At 53.5% G+C, this 21,264-nt stretch overlaps 2 protein-coding genes across 9 annotated transcripts; one reads left to right on the top strand and one right to left on the bottom strand.

Moving 5' to 3' along the window:
- Nucleotides 1-61: 61 nt before the first annotated feature.
- Nucleotides 62-3,095, top strand: Praf2 (PRA1 domain family, member 2). Its single transcript, XM_005411321.2, has 3 exons — nt 62-560; nt 1,635-1,852; nt 2,259-3,095. The coding sequence occupies exons 1-3, from the start codon at nt 382-384 to the stop codon at nt 2,396-2,398; spliced, it is 537 nt and encodes a 178-aa protein (XP_005411378.1). The 5' UTR covers nt 62-381; the 3' UTR covers nt 2,399-3,095.
- Nucleotides 3,096-3,680: 585 nt separating this feature from the next.
- On the bottom strand, nt 3,681-20,679 carry Ccdc120 (coiled-coil domain containing 120). Of its 8 annotated transcripts, none has more exons than XM_013508180.1 (10): nt 20,260-20,679; nt 10,721-10,763; nt 10,388-10,478; nt 10,118-10,251; nt 9,334-9,474; nt 8,695-8,986; nt 8,241-8,303; nt 7,549-7,723; nt 7,319-7,417; nt 3,681-6,159 (listed from the first exon to the last, which is right to left on the bottom strand). In XM_013508180.1, the coding sequence occupies exons 3-10, from the start codon at nt 10,434-10,436 to the stop codon at nt 5,223-5,225; spliced, it is 1,890 nt and encodes a 629-aa protein (XP_013363634.1). In that variant the 5' UTR covers nt 10,437-10,478; nt 10,721-10,763; nt 20,260-20,679; the 3' UTR covers nt 3,681-5,222. The 8 variants fall into 8 exon arrangements, with proteins under 8 accessions (XP_013363634.1, XP_013363630.1, XP_005411372.1 ...); XM_013508176.1 differs by having other exon boundaries at nt 10,664-10,763; nt 20,260-20,678; XM_005411315.2 differs by lacking the exon at nt 20,260-20,679 and adding an exon at nt 13,729-13,854 and having other exon boundaries at nt 10,664-10,763.
- Between the last annotated feature and the right edge of the window lie 585 nt (nt 20,680-21,264).

Here is a 21,264-nt window from a genome sequence, read left to right as displayed (position 1 = left end):
CACTCAGAGCCACAGGAAGCGAAATCCAGCTCTCATCCTTGTGAGAGCCCTTGCTGATTTATCTCTACCTGTCTGGCTGCTGTGTCCTTGAACCGCCGGCACCACCCAGTACAATCCGCCCCGGGGTGGGTGGAAGTTTGAGAAACATCGGAAATTCTCGCCGCGGGACAGACGCTTGATTTCCCAGCAGCCCTTGCTGCCCCCCTGTGTGGCGCAGTACGTTCCCTCCCAGTCATGTACGCGGCCGCGCCTGCGCAGTCTACCTAGGGAGGGTTTAGTCGTTTGGCCCAGACTCCATTTCCCAGTGTGCCTTGCGATGCAGCGGGGAGTAACGGGTGTTGTAGTCCGGCCTCCCTTCGGGCTGGTCCAGCGACCGACAGGATGTCGGAGGTGCGGCTGCCACCGCTACGCGCCCTGGACGACTTTGTTCTGGGGTCGGCTCGTCTGGCAGCCCCGGATCCATGCGACCCGCAGCGATGGTGCCACCGCGTCATCAACAATCTTCTCTACTACCAAACCAACTATCTTCTCTGCTTTGGGTTCGGTCTCGCTCTAGCCGGGTGAGGGAGGGAGTGACTTGGTTGGTTGGCCGGGGACACCAGGGCTATGGAAGGGGTGCCCCGCGGATCCTTGAGGACCAGGAGGGGGAAACTAGGAAAATGCTAGTACCGGAAGGGCAAATTCGGTAAAAATGGGAAAAGCCTGAGGGGCATGGAAAAAGGGCAAGTCCTTCTGGACAGGAGGGCCTGCTGGGAATGAAGGGTGTAGAGGGAAGATACGGAAAGGTTGGAGAGAGTGGAACTAAAGGAGAAAGTGAGCTGGGAAGTGGACCTGAAAATAAGGCCTGAAAGGGGGACATTTGTACTTAGTAAGGTGATGTGATGGGGCCAGATTAAAGCAGCCCTGGAGGATCTAGGACAGAGGCAAGGACATGGACGTGGTAAAAGTTGAAGGGTTTGGAAGGTGGACTTACGGAGTATCAGGTCTTGGAGGGAAGCTTGTTCATGGTTAGAGCACACCAGGAGCAGGTACCTGTTGGAAAACTTGAGCCCAGAGGAAAGAACCTGGGTTGAAAAGCTTGAGACTAGAGAGATGGAGAATCCAGAGGAGGGACTTGGTCAGGGCTGGAAGTTAAGAGTGGGACCAAAGGCCCAGTAAAGCGTTCTAGTAATGATCTGAGGAGGGATCGGTAAGGAAATAGGAGTCATGGTAGGGAAGGCGGAGGCCTAGAAGGGGATCCTCTAACGACCATGGGCCAGGAGAGACGGAAATGTGCGGAGACTGGAGGTCTGGATGAGGGATCTGCAGAGGCTGGCTCAAATGGGGTATGTGGGGGCAAATGGAGGGTTACTGGAGAGAAGCCCTGCAGGGCTAGGAAAGACCAGGGAAATGCCAGGAGCTCGGGACATCTAGAATGGGAAGACCTGAATTAAAGACTTCAGGAAAATGGACTGTAGGATTGAAACACAGGAAACGAGGGTCCATAGGAATCCCTGGAGGATGCACCCGTTGGAGACAGGGCTGGGGTGAATATTTGAGGGCTGGAGAATCCAAAAGTGGGAAATCAAAGCTCTTGGTGCTCAGGATGGGGTAAGGGGGATGGTGAGGCTAGCTTAGTGCCCTTGTTCCCACAGGTACGTGCGTCCGATGCACACGCTCCTGAGTGCGCTGGCAGTGCTGGTGACACTTGGCATGCTGGTGTGGGCGGCTGAGACCCGCGCAGCAGTGCGACGCTGCCGCCGGAGCCACCCTGCCGCCTGCCTAGCCGCAGTGCTTGCCGTTGGCCTCCTCATTCTCTGGGTCGCGGGCGGCGCGTGCACCTTCCTGCTCAGCATCGCCGGGCCGGTGCTTCGTGAGTCTCTGCCAACCCCTGAGATGCCTCGTTAAACGACCAACGTTTAAGATGCCAGGCTCAGCCTGCACTGGTTCTTGGTCTGAGACAGGGCTGGGAAACCCGGAGGGCAGCTCCTTTAAATGCTCCTTCCCTGGCTTCGCTCCTCCCATCTGGGTACACCCCGTTTATTAGCGAGGTTTTGGGTCTCCTGGTGTTACCTGCCTTAAACTAGCCACTTCCCAGTTACTGCAAACCCTTTCTGGTCACACCTCCACTGCCAAACGAATTGAGTTAACTGGGCCATACTTTAGTTGCCCACCACTCCATTGGCCTGCCTGTGCGCCAGTTCCCTTCTGTGGGCCCCGATTGGCTGCTAGGTGAAGCCCCATCCCACTGATCCCACCCCTCTCCCTACCACCCACAGTGATTCTGCTGCACGCCTCCATCCGCCTTCGAAACCTTAAAAACAAGATTGAGAACAAAATCGAGAGCATTGGTCTCAAGCGGACGCCAATGGGGCTGCTACTAGAGGCGCTGGGACAAGAACAGGAGGCTGGATCCTAAGGGCCTGGGACCTGCACCCAGGACTTGAAGAACACCCCCACCCCCACTCCCACCTGCAACCCAGCCCATACCCAGGACCTAGAGCCTTTTCCCAGCCTTTATAATAGCAGTCAAGAGCACCTTGGCCAGTCAAAAAGACAGGACATCAGTGATCTCCACCCTGGTTTAAAATTAGGGTACCATTCATTCCCAATCCCTCTCCCCTTACTAGTCTTCCACAACCCTCAACTTAGGACCCACAGCCACTCCAGCCTCAGGCCTTGGGCTTGGTACTGGAGCATCTATGGCCACTCTCAAACCATGGAGAGGTACCTACCTTAATTCTGGGACTCACTAGTCTCTCATATCTAGCACTGAAGCTGGGGCCTGGGGCAAGCCATTCTCAAATCTTGAACCTTGGACCAAGTCTTCCAAACCCCACCTCAGCTTCAAATCTAGGTTAAGGCATTGCCAAATCTAGACCCCCAAGCCAAGTCCTCCCTCACCTGGGTGGAGTCAGATATCCTGACCCTGTTGAACCAGGTGACCCCAACCTCACCAATCCCAGTTGCCTTCAGCTGTTTAAGAGGTGTTGCCCCTCCCCTAATGTTCCACAGTGTCAAGGACCAAAGGGTGGAGGGTGGGGTAGCCCCAATTGGAAACGGGGTAGCTACATCAGTGTTGCTGCAACAATAAAGCCGTTGCCTCTCTCAAGCTAGTTTGGGCTCCTGGCTGAAGTCCTTGTGCATTTGAATGGACGGGATGGCCTGCTTTTCAATGCTGTTTACCTCTACCCGACTTTCTATGTGGGCTGGAGGCTAACCTCTCAGGCTCCTTCTCAAATCTGTTACTTCTGGGTCAGCACAGGGAGATTACGGGTGCAGTGTGGGAAGTAACCCGGCACAGTGCTTGCCTACCGTGCGAGGAGCCCTAGCATCTCACACACATGCACACAAGTGCGTGAGTTATGGAGCTCTTGAGATGGGCCGGGAGTCTGGGTACAAGCAGGCACAGAAGTTGCCTCACCTCACAAGGCGAAGTCTAAAACAGAAGACATTATCTGTTTTTGTTTTTTTTCCGGTACCGGGAATCGAACTCATGAGCTCGCGCTTGCCAGGCAGGCGCTGTGCCGCTGAGCTAAATCCCCAGCCCCTGACATTGTCTGTTTCCACAGTGCTTTGTTTTACCCTGGCCCACCTGGCACATCTCACAGTATTCTTCTTGTAAAAAAGTACTGCATTATCTGGACTGAACTAGAAGTGTGTGCCCCTGTGGCAAAGCAGACAGAGGAGCAACACAGGGGTTCAGTTTACACATTTATTATAGAAATCCCCTTCCAGTGTGGGTAGTGTCTTGGGCCCAGATCCATTGGTACAAAAAGAAAAGTTTAACACCAGGTAAAGGGGGTAGGGGAACCCCCCAGTTCCAGAAAGTCACAGCTAAGTATCATAGAAAACAGTTTGTATAGATTTGTTTAAAAAGTGGTGAATGTAAGGAAAGCCAGGAGGATGTGACGTGGCCTGTGGCCCATGCCCAGACATCACCTGAGCATTTTACTGGCATCTACCAGATGCCAGGTTCAACCACCATAGCATCCCAGAATGCAACACACCTGATGGCTCTGCCCCTTGCCAACCTCCTGTGGGGCCTCCTGATTGGGGGTGGTGTGCACACAGGCTGAGGGCAGAGAGGGACAGGACCTCCTTCAGGTATCCCATCCAGATTGCAATCTATCCAAAGGTGGGCAGAGAGCCCATTTGCACAAGAACTCCCCTAGTGGGGGATGGCAGGGAGTTCTGTTCATACCAAAGTCTCCTGGTAACCCTAAACAGGCCCTGAGACCTTATATGGTCCATTTCATTTGGGGGGGGTGTTCCTAAATGGAACAGGCTGGGTGTGGGGACAGGAATGAACCCAACCAGCACAAACTCACAGTTTCCCTTTTATAAAACGCCTAGTGTTGGGTAAAGACAGTGAATACTAAATCACAACTGTAAACAGAAATGTAGGAAGGGGCTTGGAGTCCCCATGACATGATCCCCTCCCGCTGTGAAGCTGACTGAGGCCCCCAGCCCCCAGCACGGTATGAGAGGAGAAGCAGGGTATCAGACACCTTCCTGGGCCCACGGGGAGCCAGGGGCCTTGGAAGATCAGGTTGGTGCCCCCAGGACTGAGAGCAACCACATCCCAGAGCTCAGCAAGGTCACCTGTGTGCTCCTCAAACTGGAGTCATGCTCAGGCCACCAAGGGGCATATCGGAAGGAGTCAAACCAGTGTCCCTGGGGTCTGGGGGTCAGAACTGGAAGACTGCTCCCCCTCTAGCGTCAGGTCACTTAAGCGAGCGCTCAGCTCCGGGGGGTACAGGAAGTCCGCGTAGTATCTTTAGAAGGGACAGCAGGAATCCAGAGGACAGGGTGGGGAAGACCAGAGAAGAAAAGACAGACAAGACACAGAAAGAAAGAGGAAAACAGGCTCGTTAAAGAGGTGAAGAGGCATAAGACAGCACCTTCCAGGGTCCCAAGCATGGGGCGTGGAAAAGAGGAAGAGAAAGGTACGGGGCTCACGATGTCCCTTCCTCCCAGCACCCTGGCTTCAAGGCTCATCTCCAGCTGACATGCACTGATGAAAATATTAAAATCCTTCTACAGCTTGGTAAAGAGCTACTGCTACCAGCACCCAAGATCCCCCTCCACCAGGACCCTAAGGACTAACACTGCTTGTGCCTGGTACAGCGACTGTGCCAATGCTGCAAGTAAAGTCCTTGTGTTCCCGGTCATCAGCTATCATGACTAGTTCCCTGGCCTGGATAACTTCACCATACACCTCAAGAGACCCCTACCCATCCTCAATAAAAGCAGCCCCCATACCTGCCGGAGACAGGGGGTGCTGTGAAACTCCTCGAGTGCGGGAGCGGTGCCTGGCTGGGGGCCCCATACAGCGCCTGGCCCACCTCATAGCAGCGGGAATGGAGGAAGGGCGGGTGTGGTGGGCCCACGTGTGGCAGCACAGGCCGGCGCTGGGGCCCCACGGCCAGTCCCGAGTTCCGGATGTACCAGTCCCGCAGCCCCTCCAGGGCTAGGTTCTTGTGGCCACTGCGCTCACCAACTGGGGGTATGCGGGTGGGTGGGGGCATCCACAGCAGAGGGTTTGGGTGCACCTCCGGGCCCTCAGCAGCTTCCAAGGGCAGGCCACAGGGCTTGGTGCGGGCAGCACGGGTATGGGGGTCCTTGCTGCGGAGGAGGGGGCTGCTGCTGTCAGCTGCATACACGGGTGGTGGGCCAGGGAGCATGGCGAGGAGCCCATCCCGACGGGAGAGGGGTCCTGAGGCCTCAGCTGCGGGCAGCAGGTCCCCCCAGCCTGCCCCGCTGCCACCGCGAGGCAGGCCCCGGTCCAAGGAATAGTCCAAGAGGAAATCCCCACACACAGGTGGGAGCCTGGGGGCCCCACGGGAGACAGGGGCAGCTGAACTCGGCCGGGTGGCCCGGGGAGGGTCTGGGAGGCCAGCTGTGCGGGAGGAGAAGGCAGGGGGCGGTTGGGGGCGCTCATATAGCACCTCACTACTTTTGCAGACTGGAGGGCCAGTGGCAGGGGGAGCCAGAGGGGCAGGTGGGGAGCCAGCTCCCCCACTAGCTGCCCGGTCCACCAGCAGGGCCTCAGAGCTGTTGCTGCGTCGGGTGCGAGCTGCAAAGAGGGAGGCGCGGTCGGAGGCAGGGTCTGCCCGGGGGAAGCCCATCTGGGAGTCCTGACTGCCGGACCACTGGCGAGAATGGAGGCCTTCAGGTCTGCGGCACAGAGGTAGGGGTAATGGTAGGAAGGTTAGGAAAATCAGGCAGATGAGCTGAATGTCCCCCACCCCATTTCTTTCTGAGCCTCCAGTTACACATCTCTAAAACGGACCTCGAATTAAGTTGTGTGTGTGAAGGTGATAGACAGTGGCATGTAAATGGCAACTGAGGTTTGGTCCCAAACTAGGGGCCCCAGGGGTTGGACATCTACTGAGGGAGAGGGCTGCTGGCTGGGGGAGTGTAAATATGTGTAGAGCTGAGGAGGGAACACTAGCAGAGGAGGAGCCACACGAAGGGTTCTTCCTAATGCAGCTGACCCCTCAACTCCTGCTAAGGCCCTGCTCGTGGCTTCTCTATCTCCAGGACGAAGTCACGGTCTTTAGGCCTGGATATAAGACCAACCTGAACTCTCTGTCACATCATGTATGTGAACCACAACAGCCACCACACACAGAATGCAGGCCCCACAAGGACAGGGCTTTGGGGATTTCTGCGGCCTGGGGAAAGTAGGCACTTCTAAATATTTACCAATATAGTGGTTAAAAGAAAACTCTTCAGAGTCAAAATTGCTTGGGTTCAAATACCAGGCCTTCAGCTTACTAACAAGTAACCTTTATGCCCCACTTTGCTCATCTATAAAACGAGAATGGCAATAACATCCCTGCAGAGGGATCTTGTGATACTTAACTAAGTTGCTCTCACATAAAGTACTCAGTACTAGCAGACGGTAGGTACTCAGTCCATGTTACCCAGAACTTACTATGCTGTTTTTTATTTTAAAATAAAAGTAGGAGTTTTTATTGAGTTCTTTAAATTCCTACCCCATGGGGTTTTTTCTTATTGGAATTTTTTAATCAACCACTCATAATTTGTTCAACTGCCTGTGGTTTTCAAAAGCTGGTATTACTATGCCCACTACGAAAATGAGACAACAATTCAGAGAAGGGAAACGACTTGTCCAAGACACAGGAAAGCCTGTACTTGAACTTTGGTGCTTCTGTTCCCAATTCCCACCCCTTTCTTCACCAATTCCTAGTTACCTTCAAAGCCCAAGTGCCCATATCCCACACCTTTTGATAATTTCACCTCAACACCTCCAGTTAGAACTAAAGGTTCCCTCCTCTGATCCTCAGACCCACCCGTAGAGTCCCCTTACTTGCACAGCTGGGGGCCAGTGCCCCGGGTGAGGACGGGGGTGGCAGGCACACTTCGCCCCTCAAAACTGGAGGCACTCCTGGGCAGCGAGCGGGTGGGGCTAGACAGAGACGGGCAGGCCCAGGTCGGGGCCCAGGTTAGAGACTGTACCCACAGCAGGCCCTCCGGCCAGCCCAGGCTCAGGATCCCATTCCTGGCTCCTGGGGAGGGGGAGAAAGAGCTCATCCTCACCTGGTAGGGCTGGCCACAGAGTTCCGACGGCTCTTCAGATCTCCATAAAGATCTGATGGGGGTGGTTTCCATGGGGTTCGCCTCTCAGGGCTCCCCCCAGATACTGCCCGCAGCTGGTCCCAGGCCTTGGGTGGTGAGGGGCGCTCAGCAAGAGAAAAGCAGCCACGGGGCTCCTCTGGGTAGAAGAAAAAATAACTGGGGTAGAAGTTAAAAAGAAAGGGCCCAGCAGGGCCAGGACAGGTTGGCACAAAGCACAAGGCAAGGGCTAGTGCTAGGGTAGGGTTAAGCAGGCTGAGGAGTGAAGGAATGAGACAGGGCAAAAAGGGGAGGAGAGGAGCTCACAAGTACGCCCTGGGGCTGTGCGGGGAAAGATGGGATCGGGTGATACTAAGAAGATAGGGGCAAGCTGGGCACAGTGGTGCATGCCCGTAATCCCAGCACTCAGGAAGCTGAAGCAGGAAGATTGCTGCAAGTTTGAGGCCAGCCTAGGCTACATAGTGAATTCAAGGCCAGCCTGCACTACATAGCAAGACCCTGGCTCAAAATACCCACTGAAAAGGTGCGGGGCACAGGAAGAGGGAGCACAGCTACAGAACACTTAAACAAGTAGGGGAGGGTTTTTTAGCAGCACAGAATGGGCTGAGGGAACCTAGGAGGGGGCTGAGAGCAGGCTGAGGGATACAAGTCCTCACCATTGTCATGGCTGGCCCCGGATTCTGAGAGGGAGCTGCTCTCCGAGTGCAGGACTACATCTTCTATAAGTGAGAAGGGAGAAAACCAGAACTATTACCCCAAGGCTCATCCCCTTGCCCCACTAGGTGGGCTTCTCTGCTTACCCTGCATTCTGGGTGGTCCCTCCTCACTGCTCCCTCCCCAAGAACCCACTTTTAGCTAGAGGCAAGACCACCATGGGCTTGGGTCTTCACTTTCCTAGGGCCTACTGGTCAGTCTCCCCGGGGGTCGCCCTTGCCCATTTATCGCCCTTTATCACAACTCTTCTTATTCGGTGGCTCCTTTGGATCTGTCCATCTCCCAGCATTCACTGGCTGCTCACCCATCCCACCTGTACCACACCCATTAGATAGAGCTCATTCCCTGGCCTATGCTCCTGCAGTCTCCCTGGTGGGATTGTAGGGCCTGGCTCACCTTGGCTGAGTTGAGTGAGGCGCGTGCCTAGGCAGACTCCCTGGGTGGTGATGAGTGCCCCCGAGGACAGTGGCAGTGGCTGGGGTGGAAGCACCGGGAGGCCGAGGCGGGCCCGGACATCTCCAAGCTGCTCCTCCAGCTCATGAAGCCTCCGTAGTGCATCTGCCTGCACCTGGCGCCGGCGCCGCCGCTGCTCAGCACTCAGCTCAGGAGCCAAGGCCAAGCGACGAGCAGCTGCAGCGATCTGCTGCTGCACTGACACCTCCCGCTCCAGGGCCTCAAGAGCCAACTCCTATGGGGCCCAAGAGGGGTGGGACACGACCAAATGTTGGAAATGGCCAGGCACAGGACCCAGGCAGTGGCAGAATCCATCTGCCCTGGAAGCAGGTGCTGCTCTTCCTGCGGGCAGGCCTATCTGCCTAGGGAAGGAGCTTATTCACTGTCTTGCAGCTGGGCTTGTTCATTTTCCTGAAAGTGGGAGGCCAGTCCTGACAGAGTTAGGGACAGCATAATACCAGAAAACCATCTCTTCAAGCCCTTTCCCTTCTCATCCCCACCTCCCAGGCTATACAGCATTCTTTCTATGCCTGTTCTTGTCCCTTACCCCGACCACCTCGCCTTCCACACCCATTTCCTCACCTCTGCAGGGCACAAGGCATGATGTGCTGGGTTAGGGTGCGGTGGAGGGTAGGCACGGGCCGCAGGAGGCCGCCGGCGGACTAACTGGGGACGTTCACCAGGCTCCAGCGGGCACTCAGGGGGCAACTGGCCAGTGAGCTCCTGGAAGGGGCAGTGGACAGACATGACCAAGAGTCAGTTGTAGCCACAGAGTAAAGCAGGGATGATCTCAGAAACTACAGAAGTCCTCTCTGGAGCCTGGCCCTGCCCAGCACCCCACATATGTTATATGTCTTTTCCTCCACTAGGCCGGTGAGCAGTGTAGAATCTCAGTCCTTCAGTGGCCCAAACCCTGGGGCAGTGGGCACCAAAGGCTGCGAAACCTGGAGTGCAGAATATTGTTGTTTTTATAAAGAAGACATAGTCTATGTACTATATTTTATATAACACTCCCATCAGGTCTAGAGCTGCATAGTCTGAACCACATTATTATTCCCAGCAAATTGTACGGACATTCACACTAAAAGACGTAAGTCAAAACTACAAATCACCCTATGTCCCTGCAGGGTAAGCTGTGCTGACAAATTTTGGAAATTGCTTTCATTTTCTGAGGTTTTGGGGATCTAGAGTTGTTGAGAGGGAATTGTGAGTCTACATCACCTTATTTCACTGATGCATTGATTCTAGGACATTTAAGCAGAGCTGAGGAGACAATGGGTAACAGGGAACCTATGTCCTAATCAGCCTATCTAGGGCCCAGCTCCTTACCCCCTCCCACCTGAGACCCCTAGGACCCAGCTCTCACCGCCTCCTGGAGACAAACTTTGCGGAGCTCCTGAAGTTTTAGGCTCAGCGCCTCCTGCAGGGCCCGCTGCCGGTCAAGCAGACCCCGAAGACGCTCTGACTTCACCTGGGGGGCAGCCTCTCCAAACAGGGCAGCTAGACAGAGGGAGTGAAGATCAGTGGGATAGCTAGGGCATTCTGGAGCATGTGGCCAGGGACCAACCCTCCCCAAGAGGGCAGGTGGTGATTCAGAACAGGGGAGAAGCAGTAGGAGGGGGAACCAGCTACCAACCTGGGGTATTGAAGGTAGGAGAGCTTATCAGCTGACCTTTGACTTCCATCCTGATGCTGTGGGGAGCCCGTGGCTGATGGCTAGACAAGGCCTGGCAGTAACACAGGAGCCATTAAGGAAGCACAATCCATGATACACCCCCCACACCCTGGTCCCTAGCCCGACCCAGCTAACCATGCTCCAGTGGGGGATTTAAAGTAGCCTGGGCCCCACCCACCTGCCTGACCTGCCCTCTTATATTCTGTGTTGATGTCAGGACCCACTTGGCCCGGGTACCTTGGTTCCCTTCCCATTGAGTGGGAACACAGCAAGTAGGAAGCTGGGCGGACTTACGCCTCCTCAGAGGCCCATGGGCCACAGCCAGAAGAAGTCTTGCCTGGGGAGAGAGAAATAATGGTACAAATTCAATCAAGGATAACAAAGTGTACTTATTAAGCACCTGGGTGCCTAGAATAGTTAACCTACTATGCCACATTAAGTCTTCACGGTCCCCCAGTGATAGTTCTGTGATTATTACCCCCATGTAAGAGATGAGGACAGTAAGACACAGGGACAGTTAAAAAAAAAAAAAAAAGACACAGGGAGACGAAATGATGAAATGTCTTGCCCACAGCCCATGATACAGTCTAGGCCCACCCCTCAGGTCCTATGCTCTCCCTCATTAATGCTGTTCCAAGTTCATCAACTTTCTCCTAAGTTCCCCAGTCTACCCATCCTCAGGGCCTTTGCCCAGGCTGTGGCTACTGTCAGGAAGGCTGTTTTCAAAGTCTCACCACCCTACTCTGGCTTCTCACTTAATATTCTAGGGCTTTTGTGTCACCTCCAGAGATGGACCCTGCATAGTACACTCCCACTACTGCTGGCCAACAAGAGACTGGCCTCCCTGTACCTCCCTGTCTGTCCCGTTACATCAACATCTTCAGTACTTTGGTGCCTACAAGGTGCCCCGCTGTCTCTGCAGTCCTCCTACCTGCCCCACAGAGTCTGTATCCCTCCCCTGAAGCACTTGTGCCCTGTCCTTATGAGAGGTGAGCTCGGTCCCTAAAGCAGGTGTGTCTAACCTGCAGCCCACAGGCCCCTTGCCCTCCTTCTCCTTAATATTATAATAAAAGTACTTTAAAAGGCAATTTTGTTACTTATATAGATTAACTATATTATATATTTTACATGTACATTGAACACTACTGCACCAAGAATGTGCTGCTGACTGCACAAACGATTGTGTGAACACAGGCCCAGAGAGCCAAGCCAGGATCTATGCCCAGGTCTGTGGGTCTATATTGTCCCAGCTCCACCCTGTGGCCCTGGTGTAGCACAAAGTATTCACATGATCTCAGGGTCCCTCCAACCTCTTTCTTGCTCTGAGCCTGTCCTGAGACTACCAAAGGGAAGTCACCACACCAAGGGTTGTGAGAAGCAAAGTCCACAGGTATAGATAACAAGCCACATGCCTCCTTTTCTGCCCCCCAAAACCTTGGCTGAACATGGAGCCTACCCAGGCTGGCTGCCAGCTCTCCCTCTCTCACATCCTGTTCAGTCTGCAGCCGGGCAACCTGGTGATAATCACCTCCCACTACTAGGCCTGATCTACATGATAGGTGACTGGGCAAGCCTCACCTACCCTGAAATCCATAGCTAGTCTCGCCATGGTAGCCAGGTAGGGTGAAGTCCAGTCAACCAAGGCGCTCGGGTTCAGGCACTTTCCCTGTCTTTATATTATGGGCTACTGCTTGGCTCCCCCTTGCTTTGGGGCCTATAAGATGCCCCACTTTCTCTGCAGTCCTCCTACCTGCCCCACAGGGCCTGTATCCCTCCCCTGAAGCACTTGTGCCCTGTACTCCTCATGAGAGGTAAGGTCAGTCCCTAAAGCAGGTGTGTCTAACCTGCAGCCCACAGGCCACTTGCCCTCCTTTTCCTTAATATTATAATAAAAATATTTTAAAAGGCAATTTTGTTACTTATATACATTAACTGTATTATATATTTTACATGTAGCCCAAGACAATGCTTCTTTACTCAATGTGGCCCAGGCAAGCCAAAAGGTCAGACACCCATGCCAAGGCCAGGCCAGGTGTACTTTACAGGGGCCTCACAGGCTCACCCATCAAAGGGCTGGCACTTCCCGGCGTATGCCCCAGCTCAGCCAGCTCAGCTGCCTCTGCCTTGCAGGTCCAGGGGCTCTTCCTATTTCCCAAGGCCTTGTCTGAGTTTTGGGCAACTTTCATCAAGTTCCCCTGAGCCCTCCTCCAGCCCAATAGGAATCCAACCCCCACCCCTGGGCCTTTCCCCCCTTTCACCAAGATGGGTCCCACATCCCACACAGGGCTGCCTCAACCCTTCCTTCTTTGGGAGCTCAGAGCATCCTGGAAGTCAACGGGGTCCAGACACGAACCCTGACTCCACCCTGTTAGCCTGACCTCTGGGACATAGCTAGGACATGAGTCATAAGGTCACTGGGCAGGCTAGGCACAAGGTCAACGCCCCACACCCCACGCCCAGCTCTGGAACCTTTGCCTCTGCTCACCTGCCCTTCATACACTTGCTCTGGGACCTAGGGCTGTCCCGTCACCAAGCAGAGATGGTGGGACCTCACCAATCTCCTCTCCAGCCCCTGGGCCTCCCACTGGGAACCCCAGGGGCCTTCTATGGTTAGTCAGTCCTCCGTGGGATCCGTCTGCCCTCTCCTAGCGGGGCAGGGCTGAAGCAGAAGAGCTGCAGAGGGCACCCCCACACTCTGAGGCGGGCCCAGCAGGTTTTTCAGGTCTGCCCTTCTGACACCTCAGCCCAGAAAGAAATTCCTGGCTGTAATGACTGTTTACAACCAAGATACCTCACCTGGGTGGCACCCCAACACTGTCAGCAGGACCCCCACCTCCACATCCTGCCACCACTGGAACTAATAAACACTCCCAATGTCTGGACTGTCCTCCTTCTCCAAGCCTCCACTTCCTCCACTCCAGATGAACAAACGGGTGGAGGGGGAGGCAGGTGGGTACCTGGGAAATAGTTTTTCAATAGCCAGGTCTGGCCTTTGCTGAGGGGCTGGCCCTGAGGTGGGGGAGGGCAGAGGCTGCTCAGCAGGAGAGAAAGTAGAGGAAGTGGGGTGGAGGAGGGGGACTCAGGTTGCTCTTCCCCATACCTCCTCTCCCATTTCCGGCCAGGAGTCAATCTGTCCCAGAAAAGAAAGATGGACACGTGGGGCTTCATCTTCAGACCCCCCCACCCCACTCCACACTGTCAGTGTACCTCTCCCGCAGAACTGGCTCTCTCCGAAGGGAAGGAACTTCAGCACACCCTATCCCAGGCGCCATACCCTCAGCTCCCCCACACCCTGGACTCACTGCTTCCAGGTGCTCACCAACACCAGAGAGTTCTATGCGGTGGCCTCCGGTACCTCAAAGAAAATAGTTGTCTCGACCAGGCCCTGGCTCGGCTGGCAGTGGCAGTAAGCGGCAGTGGCAGATGCCTTGGCCGCCTCCCACAAGGTAGTGGCCCAGCCTACCTGGCCAGGAACTGGGCTGGCCCACACCTCTTAACCCTTACCTGCCTGTCACCAAAGCTAGGGCCACACAAGCGGGAGGGAGGCAATGTCAGGGCCAGGTCCCCTGAAGGAGCCCAGCATGGCTACGAAGAGAGCCTAGAACTGCTTCCTCACCCCAGACACTTGGTGGAGAACTAGGGAAGGGACTAAGAGTCATGCACATAGCCACTGCCTGTCCTGCTGCCCAGATTCCCCGAGGCTGCATACCCAAGGTTAGGACCTTCGGCCTGGGGACTGGGTGTAGGGAGACATGGGCAGTTTATGCCTCTCGGCAGTGTGCATCCCCTTTCTGAGACCCCTACCTTTCCTTCCCAGGGCAAGGTGGGGTGGGTGGGAGGTCTTGCAGCAATTCCCCCCATCATTAGGGTAATAGTTTTCCAAGCTGGGGACAGAGCAAGTCGACTTTTCTTAGGAGAGACCAGATCTCATGACCCCACTACCTTCCCATGGCTCTAGAAAGAAAAATTCCTAATAAACTGTCCACAACTTATGCCCTACTAACCTGAGGAGGGATATAGACTAGTGGTGGCAAACCTATGGCACGTGTGCTGCAACGGGCTCTTTGTATCACCGAAAGCTCTAAAAGGTTCACCATCACTGGTATAGACCCAGCCTCCTCGGAGCTACTGTACAGATGTGGAAGCTGAGGCTCCGAGAAGTACAGAGGCCTGACAGAGATCCCAGTGGCACGCCTAAGAACCGGAGCAGGAGTCAGAATCAGAACTTCGACCTGGGCTACTGCAGAAAGAGGCTACTCCTGCAGGGAGGAGAGGGAGTAAGAAGGGGGCTCGGGCTTCTTCACACCCTTGTTGGGTCTCCCCCACCCATCCCCCTCAACATTTTTGGCCAGAAGTCAGGCTTCAAGCCAGGAAATTGAGGGCACTGCATCCTCAGGAGGTACTGTCCCCTGTACACCACCACCTGGGCTCTGGGCCTGCCCCAGCATACATCACATCCTGTCATCTATGTGGGACCATCTGCTCTGTGACCTCAGGCCCCAAACTTAACCCAGGCCCCCTTGCAACCTTGCCATGAGATAAATGGGGGTGCGAGGAATGCTTCCTCCCTACTTGGCAGGTTGGCCTTGCCTGGAGTGGAGCTCCCTGTCACATAGCTATTAAGGCTTTCCATCATCCCTGCCCACCTTTCTTCTTGGGGATGAGATTTCCAGTGTGATACACAAAGGCCCCTTTCATTATCTCCCCCTCACACCCTCCTGTGTGCCTCAGGCTGGTACAGGTCCTCTCAGAGAGGTGATGGTGGAGAATGTACTCTTGGCCATGGCTTATCCAACCTCTGTGGGCCACCAAGAATGTTGGCAAGATGGCAAGACTCCCCCCCAAAAAAAGCTGGTCATGGTAGTGCACACCTGTAATCCCAGCACTCAGGAGGCTGAGGCAGGAGGATCCCCAAGAATAACATAGTGAGTTCAAGGCCAGCCCGAACTACATACTGAGACTTTGTCCCAAAATACCAAACCAAACAAAACAACCCAAAAGACAGGAAAAAAAAGAATGATGGAAAGAAAAAAATATTTTATTTTTATAAAAATTAAGCCAAGAAAAAAAAAAATTAAGCCAAGAGAGACAGGAGACTCTAACAATGCAGACTGAGTCTCAAAGCGTAGGTTCCCTCATCTGTACAATGTATAAAAGGTGGTTTCAGAGACAACACAGGCCAAAGGAATGCTAAAAAGAATTTCAAAGTGTAAGGAAACTCACACCGCATCACTAATGACTGTTAATAACAATAACAGCTCACACAGAGGTGGGCTATGCAGCAGCAAGTGGAGGAGAGGAGGTAGCTGCACCTCCTGGGCCAGGCAAAAAGCAGAACAGAATCACCTACACATCACTGTCTTGGCCCATGACTTTTTTTTTGGCCCTTGCACTAAGCTACATTTCTAGTTCTTTATTTTTATTTTAAGATAAAAGTCTGGCTAAGTCACTGTTATGGTTTCTATCTAGATGTCCCCTGCCAAGCCTCATGGGGTCATGGGGGGGGGCGGCTTTTCTGAGGTGGCTGGACCTAGGGTGTGCGATGCTGGGATTAAGCCTGCCCCACCTGAGGTGTGGCTGGCACCGTTCAAAGGGCAGGTAGCCTGGATGAAATATAAAGGCAGGTTTGGCTGCTGCTGCTGCTACTTCTTTGCTTTGCTCTCTTCTGCCTGCCTGCTTTACCATGGACTGTTTCTGTTCTGTGATGCCCCTCTGCCACGCCACCCTGCCTTGCAGCCAGCTGATTATTGGCTGAAATCTCTACCACTGTGAGCTGAAATAAACCTTTCCTCCTTTAACTTCGGGTGTCAGGTATTTTGCCTCAGCAACGAGAAGAGTAACTAAGACAGTCACTAAGTTTTGGTTTGTTTTTTTTTTGTTGTTGGTTGTTTGTTTTTGTTTTTTTGAGACAGGGTCTTGCTATGCAGTTCAGGCTGGCCTTGAGCTCACTCTGTAGCCCAGGCTGGTCTCGAACTCTCAATGGTCCTCCTGCCTCAGCCTCCCAAGTGCTGGGATTATAGGTGTGCACCACATGACTTTTTTTTTTTTTTTTTTGAGACAGGGTCTCACTATGTAGTTTAAGCTGGCCTTTAACTCACTATGTAGCTCAGGCTGGCCTCGAACTCACAGCAATCCTCCTGCCTTAGCCTCCCAAATGCTGCGATTACAGGCATGCACCACCACGCCCAGGTAGTCCACAACTTTTAATAGCATGGAAGATTGCCTAACTTCTAAACTCCACTTTAGTGGGTCCTGAGCCACATATGGTCCTTAACCAGCCAGTAAATGGCAGGTTTGGGATTCAACCTAGTCTGTTATTTACTGGCTATGTGAGGGCTTGGACAAGTCACTTAACTACTCTGCACCACAATTTCCTTACCTTAAGGATCCCCATCCCCATCCTTAAAGGGGATGATAACAGCATGTAATTCACAAAACTGTTGTGAGCCTAAATGAGTTAATGTATTTCAAGCTTGCTTAGGACAGTGCCTGACCGGCAGTAAGTGCTTAGTGTGCTGGCTGTCATAATTACAAGTATTCTTCCCTATAAACCAGACAATCCATTCAGATTTTTTTTCACAGAAGTGGTATTTTTCAGCCTCCTCTGATAAATCTGAAATAGAGTGGTTTGTCGCCCGGCATGGTGGCACATGCCTATAATCCCAGCCCTCAGGAGGCTAAGGCAGGAGGATTGCTGTGAGTTCAAGACCAGCCTGGGCTACAAAGTGAGCTAAAGGCCAGCCTGAACTGCATAGCAAGACCCTGTCTGAAAAAAAAAAAAAGACAAAAAAAATAGGGTGGTTTTCCCTTAGATAACTTGCCTGTCCCTATCAAAAAACAGGAATTAAATATATTCAGATGCATTTGAGATACAGCTGGTTATCACTCAGCCTCCGTCCCTACTTACCAAACCAGACTTATTTGAAACAAAGCTGTTTCCCTCATTCTCTAACCTCTTCCCATCCAACATTAAAACGCAGGAACCAAATACACTCAGATAAATTGTTCGGACACTTACTGTCCAAATACAGGAAGTGACTTCTTTTGTATGATGTTGAGGATAGAACCCAGGACCTTGTGCATGCATTATGGTTTGTGTCTAGATGTCCCCCCGAAGCCTCATGCAGTCATGGAACAGGTTCTAGAGTTTATGATTGATCCATGGTCCAGGGCTGGGATTATGGATGTGAGTACTACACCCTCCCTGGGGCAGGGAGCCTGTATACAATGTAAGGGAGGGAAAGAGGCTGCTTGCTGCTCCTCCCTTTCGCTCTTGTTCCTTTTCCTGTCCTCTGCTGCCATGAACTGCTGCCCTCTGCCATGTGCCACCCTACCTTGGAGCCAGAGAGTATGGACTGAAACCTCCATCAACTGTGAGCTAAATAAACCTTTCCCTCTTTAACTTTGGGTGTCAGGTATTTTGTCTCAGCAACAAGAAAAAGTAACCAAGACAGCATGTTAGGCAAGTGTTCTACCACTGAGCTACATCCCCAGCCCCTAGGTACATTTTTTTAATTAGTCATCCCTAATTATCTAAATTTTCCCTCTTCACTATGTAAATTGTGAAAATGAAGTGCCTTCAGATAACTTGGTTGCTTCACTGTCTGAACTTCCAAAAGGCTCGTTCTCTAAGAACTCAGGTACCAAACAACTGGGGCAATGAGGAATCCCCGAGTTGTTAGGAATAGGTATTGATAAAGGTTTTTGGGCTGGGGATATAGCTCAGTGGCACAAGCGCCTGCCTGGCAAATGCAAGGTCCTGAGTTCAATTCCCGGTATCAAAAAAAAAAAAGGGTTTTGGATTAAAAAAGATGGGTCTGATATTCATTATTCAAACTCACCATGCTATGAGAAGTGCAGGAACAAAATATAATTGAGTAACACATTACCCTATTGCTATCCAGATTCTCCCCCTCCACCCTTGGAATCATGGAGATTCAGAAAACAAGGGAATCTCGTTATTGATGTTACTGTTACTACTAAATGAGCCTGGGTTTATTTTTTAAGACAAGGTCTTGGTCTTACTGTTACCAGACTGGCCTCAAACTCCTGGGCTCAAGAAACCCTCCTGTGTCAGCCTCCTGAGTAGCTGGGACTAGAGGTGTGAGCCACCATATCTAGCTGGACTGGACTGATTCTAACATCCAGTGACAGCCTGTACCCCCAGCACATACACAGACCAGTCTCATAGAGGTGGGACAGACTTAGCACCAAAATATTGCTTCCTGGTAGAAGAGGAATAAACTCTAGCCTACATCCCACCACTGCAAGTCCTGAAGCCTCTGGTCTAGAATAGACTTTTTTTAGGCCAGGAAATCAGGGATCATACACCCAAGATTAAGATCAAGGGTAGGGGTAACTAACATGTCCTAGAAAATTCCTACATAACCGTTTGAGTATTTTCTCAACTTCCCCGCCTCTCCCAATACAGAACAGCCCCCAGTGTAGTATGGATGGAAACATGACCCAGATGCTCAGAATCCCAGAGAGTCACTGAATAATTCAGGGTATTCTTTCACTTAGGGAGGGCGGGGGGCACAGGAACATTTCCATGCCCTCCTAGGGCAGGAAGAGAAATGTAATCTCTAAGTGAGATCACTGGGGTGGGAGTGGGTAAGGAGAGATCACATCCAAAGACCCCATCAGCCACACAGGGCTCACTGGCTGCTCCTGCTTGTCAAGTGAAGCATTTGGGATGTACTTCTGAAGCACTGGAAACAGAGAAGGGTATAAGGGGACCCGTGTCCTGGACTCAGCAGGGATGGGAAGTGGGTGTTGGGGAGGAGGAAGGTCCAAAAATGCTGGAAGGGCATGCGAAGGAGTAGAACAGGGGTCTGGGGTTGCAATGGGATAGGATGAAAGGACAAGACAGGAAGGAGTGCACGGACTAAGACAGAAAGAGTCATCATAGGATGGAGGACAAGAGGCCAGACAGGGAATGAGCCAAGATGCTGGCCTGACAGTGGGATACAGTGAGGTTTGGGACAAGACTTCAAGCACAATAAGAAAAAAAAAAAAAAAGGCACAATAAGGAGGCAAAACAGTAGGGTAGAGGTCAGGGCCAGTATAGAACAACAGCCAGAAGACATGACTGGTACAGGCCAAGCCAGTGATCAAGGCAGACGACAGGTAAATGGGGAGATACAAGTTGGAGAGCAGGAGCAGGGGAAGACCAGGACAGACTGACGACAGGAATGAGGCAGTGACGAGACAAGAGGGACAAGCAGGGCAGGGCTGGGGATCGGGATAGGGACAGGGCAGGAGACGGGGCAGTTACAAGGTGGAGGGCCAGGACAGAGACCAGAAGTTGAGAGAGGGACAGGGAGTGAAGAAGAGGTCAGGAATCAGGACAAAACTGCATCAGACTAGGGTTGGGGTACAGGACACAAGTGGGAGGGTTCAGAGACTGGAGTGGCACTGTAGGAACAGACAGGTCAAGCATGAGGGCGGTAACTGGGGTCAGTGTTGGGCCCCGGGACAGAACAAGGTGAGCTTCACAGATGGGACAGGGTCAGGCAAGGATCTGGGGTCAGACCAAGGATCTTGAGGACCGAGCTAGGTGGGCTTGGGGGTCGGAACAGGGCTTGGAGGTACAAATCAGAGGGTGAGGACGACACCAGGCCAGAATTCGATCAGGTCAGGGACCGGACTGAAGGTCCTGAAGCAAACGTGGACAAGAGTTTGGGATTTAAAAGCATCTAGTCAGGGGTCAGGGATGAAGCCGGGGGGTCAGAGGTCGCGGGTGCGCGCGCAGGTACATCCTAGTCGGCGTTTCCGGGCCCTCACCCCGCCCTGTCCCCTCCCTTCTTCCCCTGGCAGGGGATGGCACTCACCGAGGGTCCTGACCCGCGGCGCGGGAGGGGTCGGCGCAGGCGGGGGGGGGGGCAGTGACGGGTGCACCCCTCCCTCACGGCGCCCTGCTCTTCCCAGGCGCGCGCCTCCTCCCCCTCCGCGCCCTGCCGGTGGGCCGCGTTCGGCCCAGCTACTGTTAGCCGTGGGGGTCAAGCGGGGGGCGCCCAGAAGGAGAGAGAGGAGCGCCGGCCCCACCGTAGGCGGTGCACCCCCGCCCCCCCACCTCCGGTCGGGTCGGTCCGCTCGAGGCGGCACGGCCACCTCCGCCGCTGAGCTCCAGCCTCGGGTGGGGGGACGGGGGGGCGGGGCGCGAGACCACAGCAGCGCCGGAGACGAAGTGCGCACGCGCTAGCTCGGGTCTTCGATTTTTCCAGCCTTAGGAGCGCCAGAAGCGCACAAGCTGGGAGCGCGTGCGCACACGCTCTGGCTCGGTCGAGGGCGGTGTAGCCCGCCCCCGCTGAGGCCACGCCCCCTCAGTGAGCCTACTGGCCATCCTCATCCCAAGTTGCTTACCATATACCCCCACCCAGTACCCGAACTGCTCTCTGTGAGGCATCACCACACCTTTAAATTCCCGGAACGACATCTCCTGCGCTGTCCCCCAAATGCAACCCAAACCACCCTCCATCATCCCTCAAGCTATATCCTCAAAATACTGTATTGATTCCGAACAGTACTTCCAATCTACCCTCTGTGGACAGCCAAGCTGCACCAATAAACCATGCTCTATTAACCTTTCACTTGAGCCTAAATCGCATAAACTACACACGTAAGTATACACCCCAAACTATACACCTAAATTACCCTTCATGGATATCAAAATCGCATGCAAAAAATTATTCGTATACACCCCCAAAGCACCACAGCTGCCCTCCATCAACTTGCACCTCCGAATTTCAACCTACAAACCACCTTCCAAGCCGGGCATGGTGGCGCACGCCTGTAATCCCAGCACTCCGGAGGCTGAGGCAGGAGGATCGTTGCGA

The sequence above is a fragment of the Chinchilla lanigera genome, unplaced genomic scaffold (assembly GCF_000276665.1).
Source record: "Chinchilla lanigera isolate Chin_1 unplaced genomic scaffold, ChiLan1.0 scaffold00142, whole genome shotgun sequence".
NCBI classification, from domain to species: domain Eukaryota; kingdom Metazoa; phylum Chordata; class Mammalia; order Rodentia; family Chinchillidae; genus Chinchilla; species Chinchilla lanigera.
Note: the sequence above shows the minus strand (reverse complement) of the source record. Positions and strands in the feature narration are given on the sequence as shown.

Excerpts from the sequence above, each read along its gene's own strand:
- Praf2 (XM_005411321.2), top strand. The coding sequence starts at position 382 with ATGTCGGAGGTGCGGCTGCCACCGCTACGCGCCCTGGACGACTTTGTT. Across the intron at positions 561-1,634 it reads TTCGGTCTCGCTCTAGCCGG|GTACGTGCGTCCGATGCACA; the intron begins GTGAGGGAGGGA and ends TTGTTCCCACAG. Across the intron at positions 1,853-2,258 it reads CATCGCCGGGCCGGTGCTTC|TGATTCTGCTGCACGCCTCC; the intron begins GTGAGTCTCTGC and ends TACCACCCACAG.
- Ccdc120 (XM_013508181.1), bottom strand. The coding sequence starts at position 10,436 with ATGGAAGTCAAAGGTCAGCTGATAAGCTCTCCTACCTTCAATACCCCA. Across the intron at positions 10,252-10,387 it reads TCCTACCTTCAATACCCCAG|CTGCCCTGTTTGGAGAGGCT; the intron begins GTTGGTAGCTGG and ends CCCTCTGTCTAG. Across the intron at positions 7,418-7,548 it reads TCTGTGGCCAGCCCTACCAG|CCCCACCCGCTCGCTGCCCA; the intron begins GTGAGGATGAGC and ends GTCTCTGTCTAG.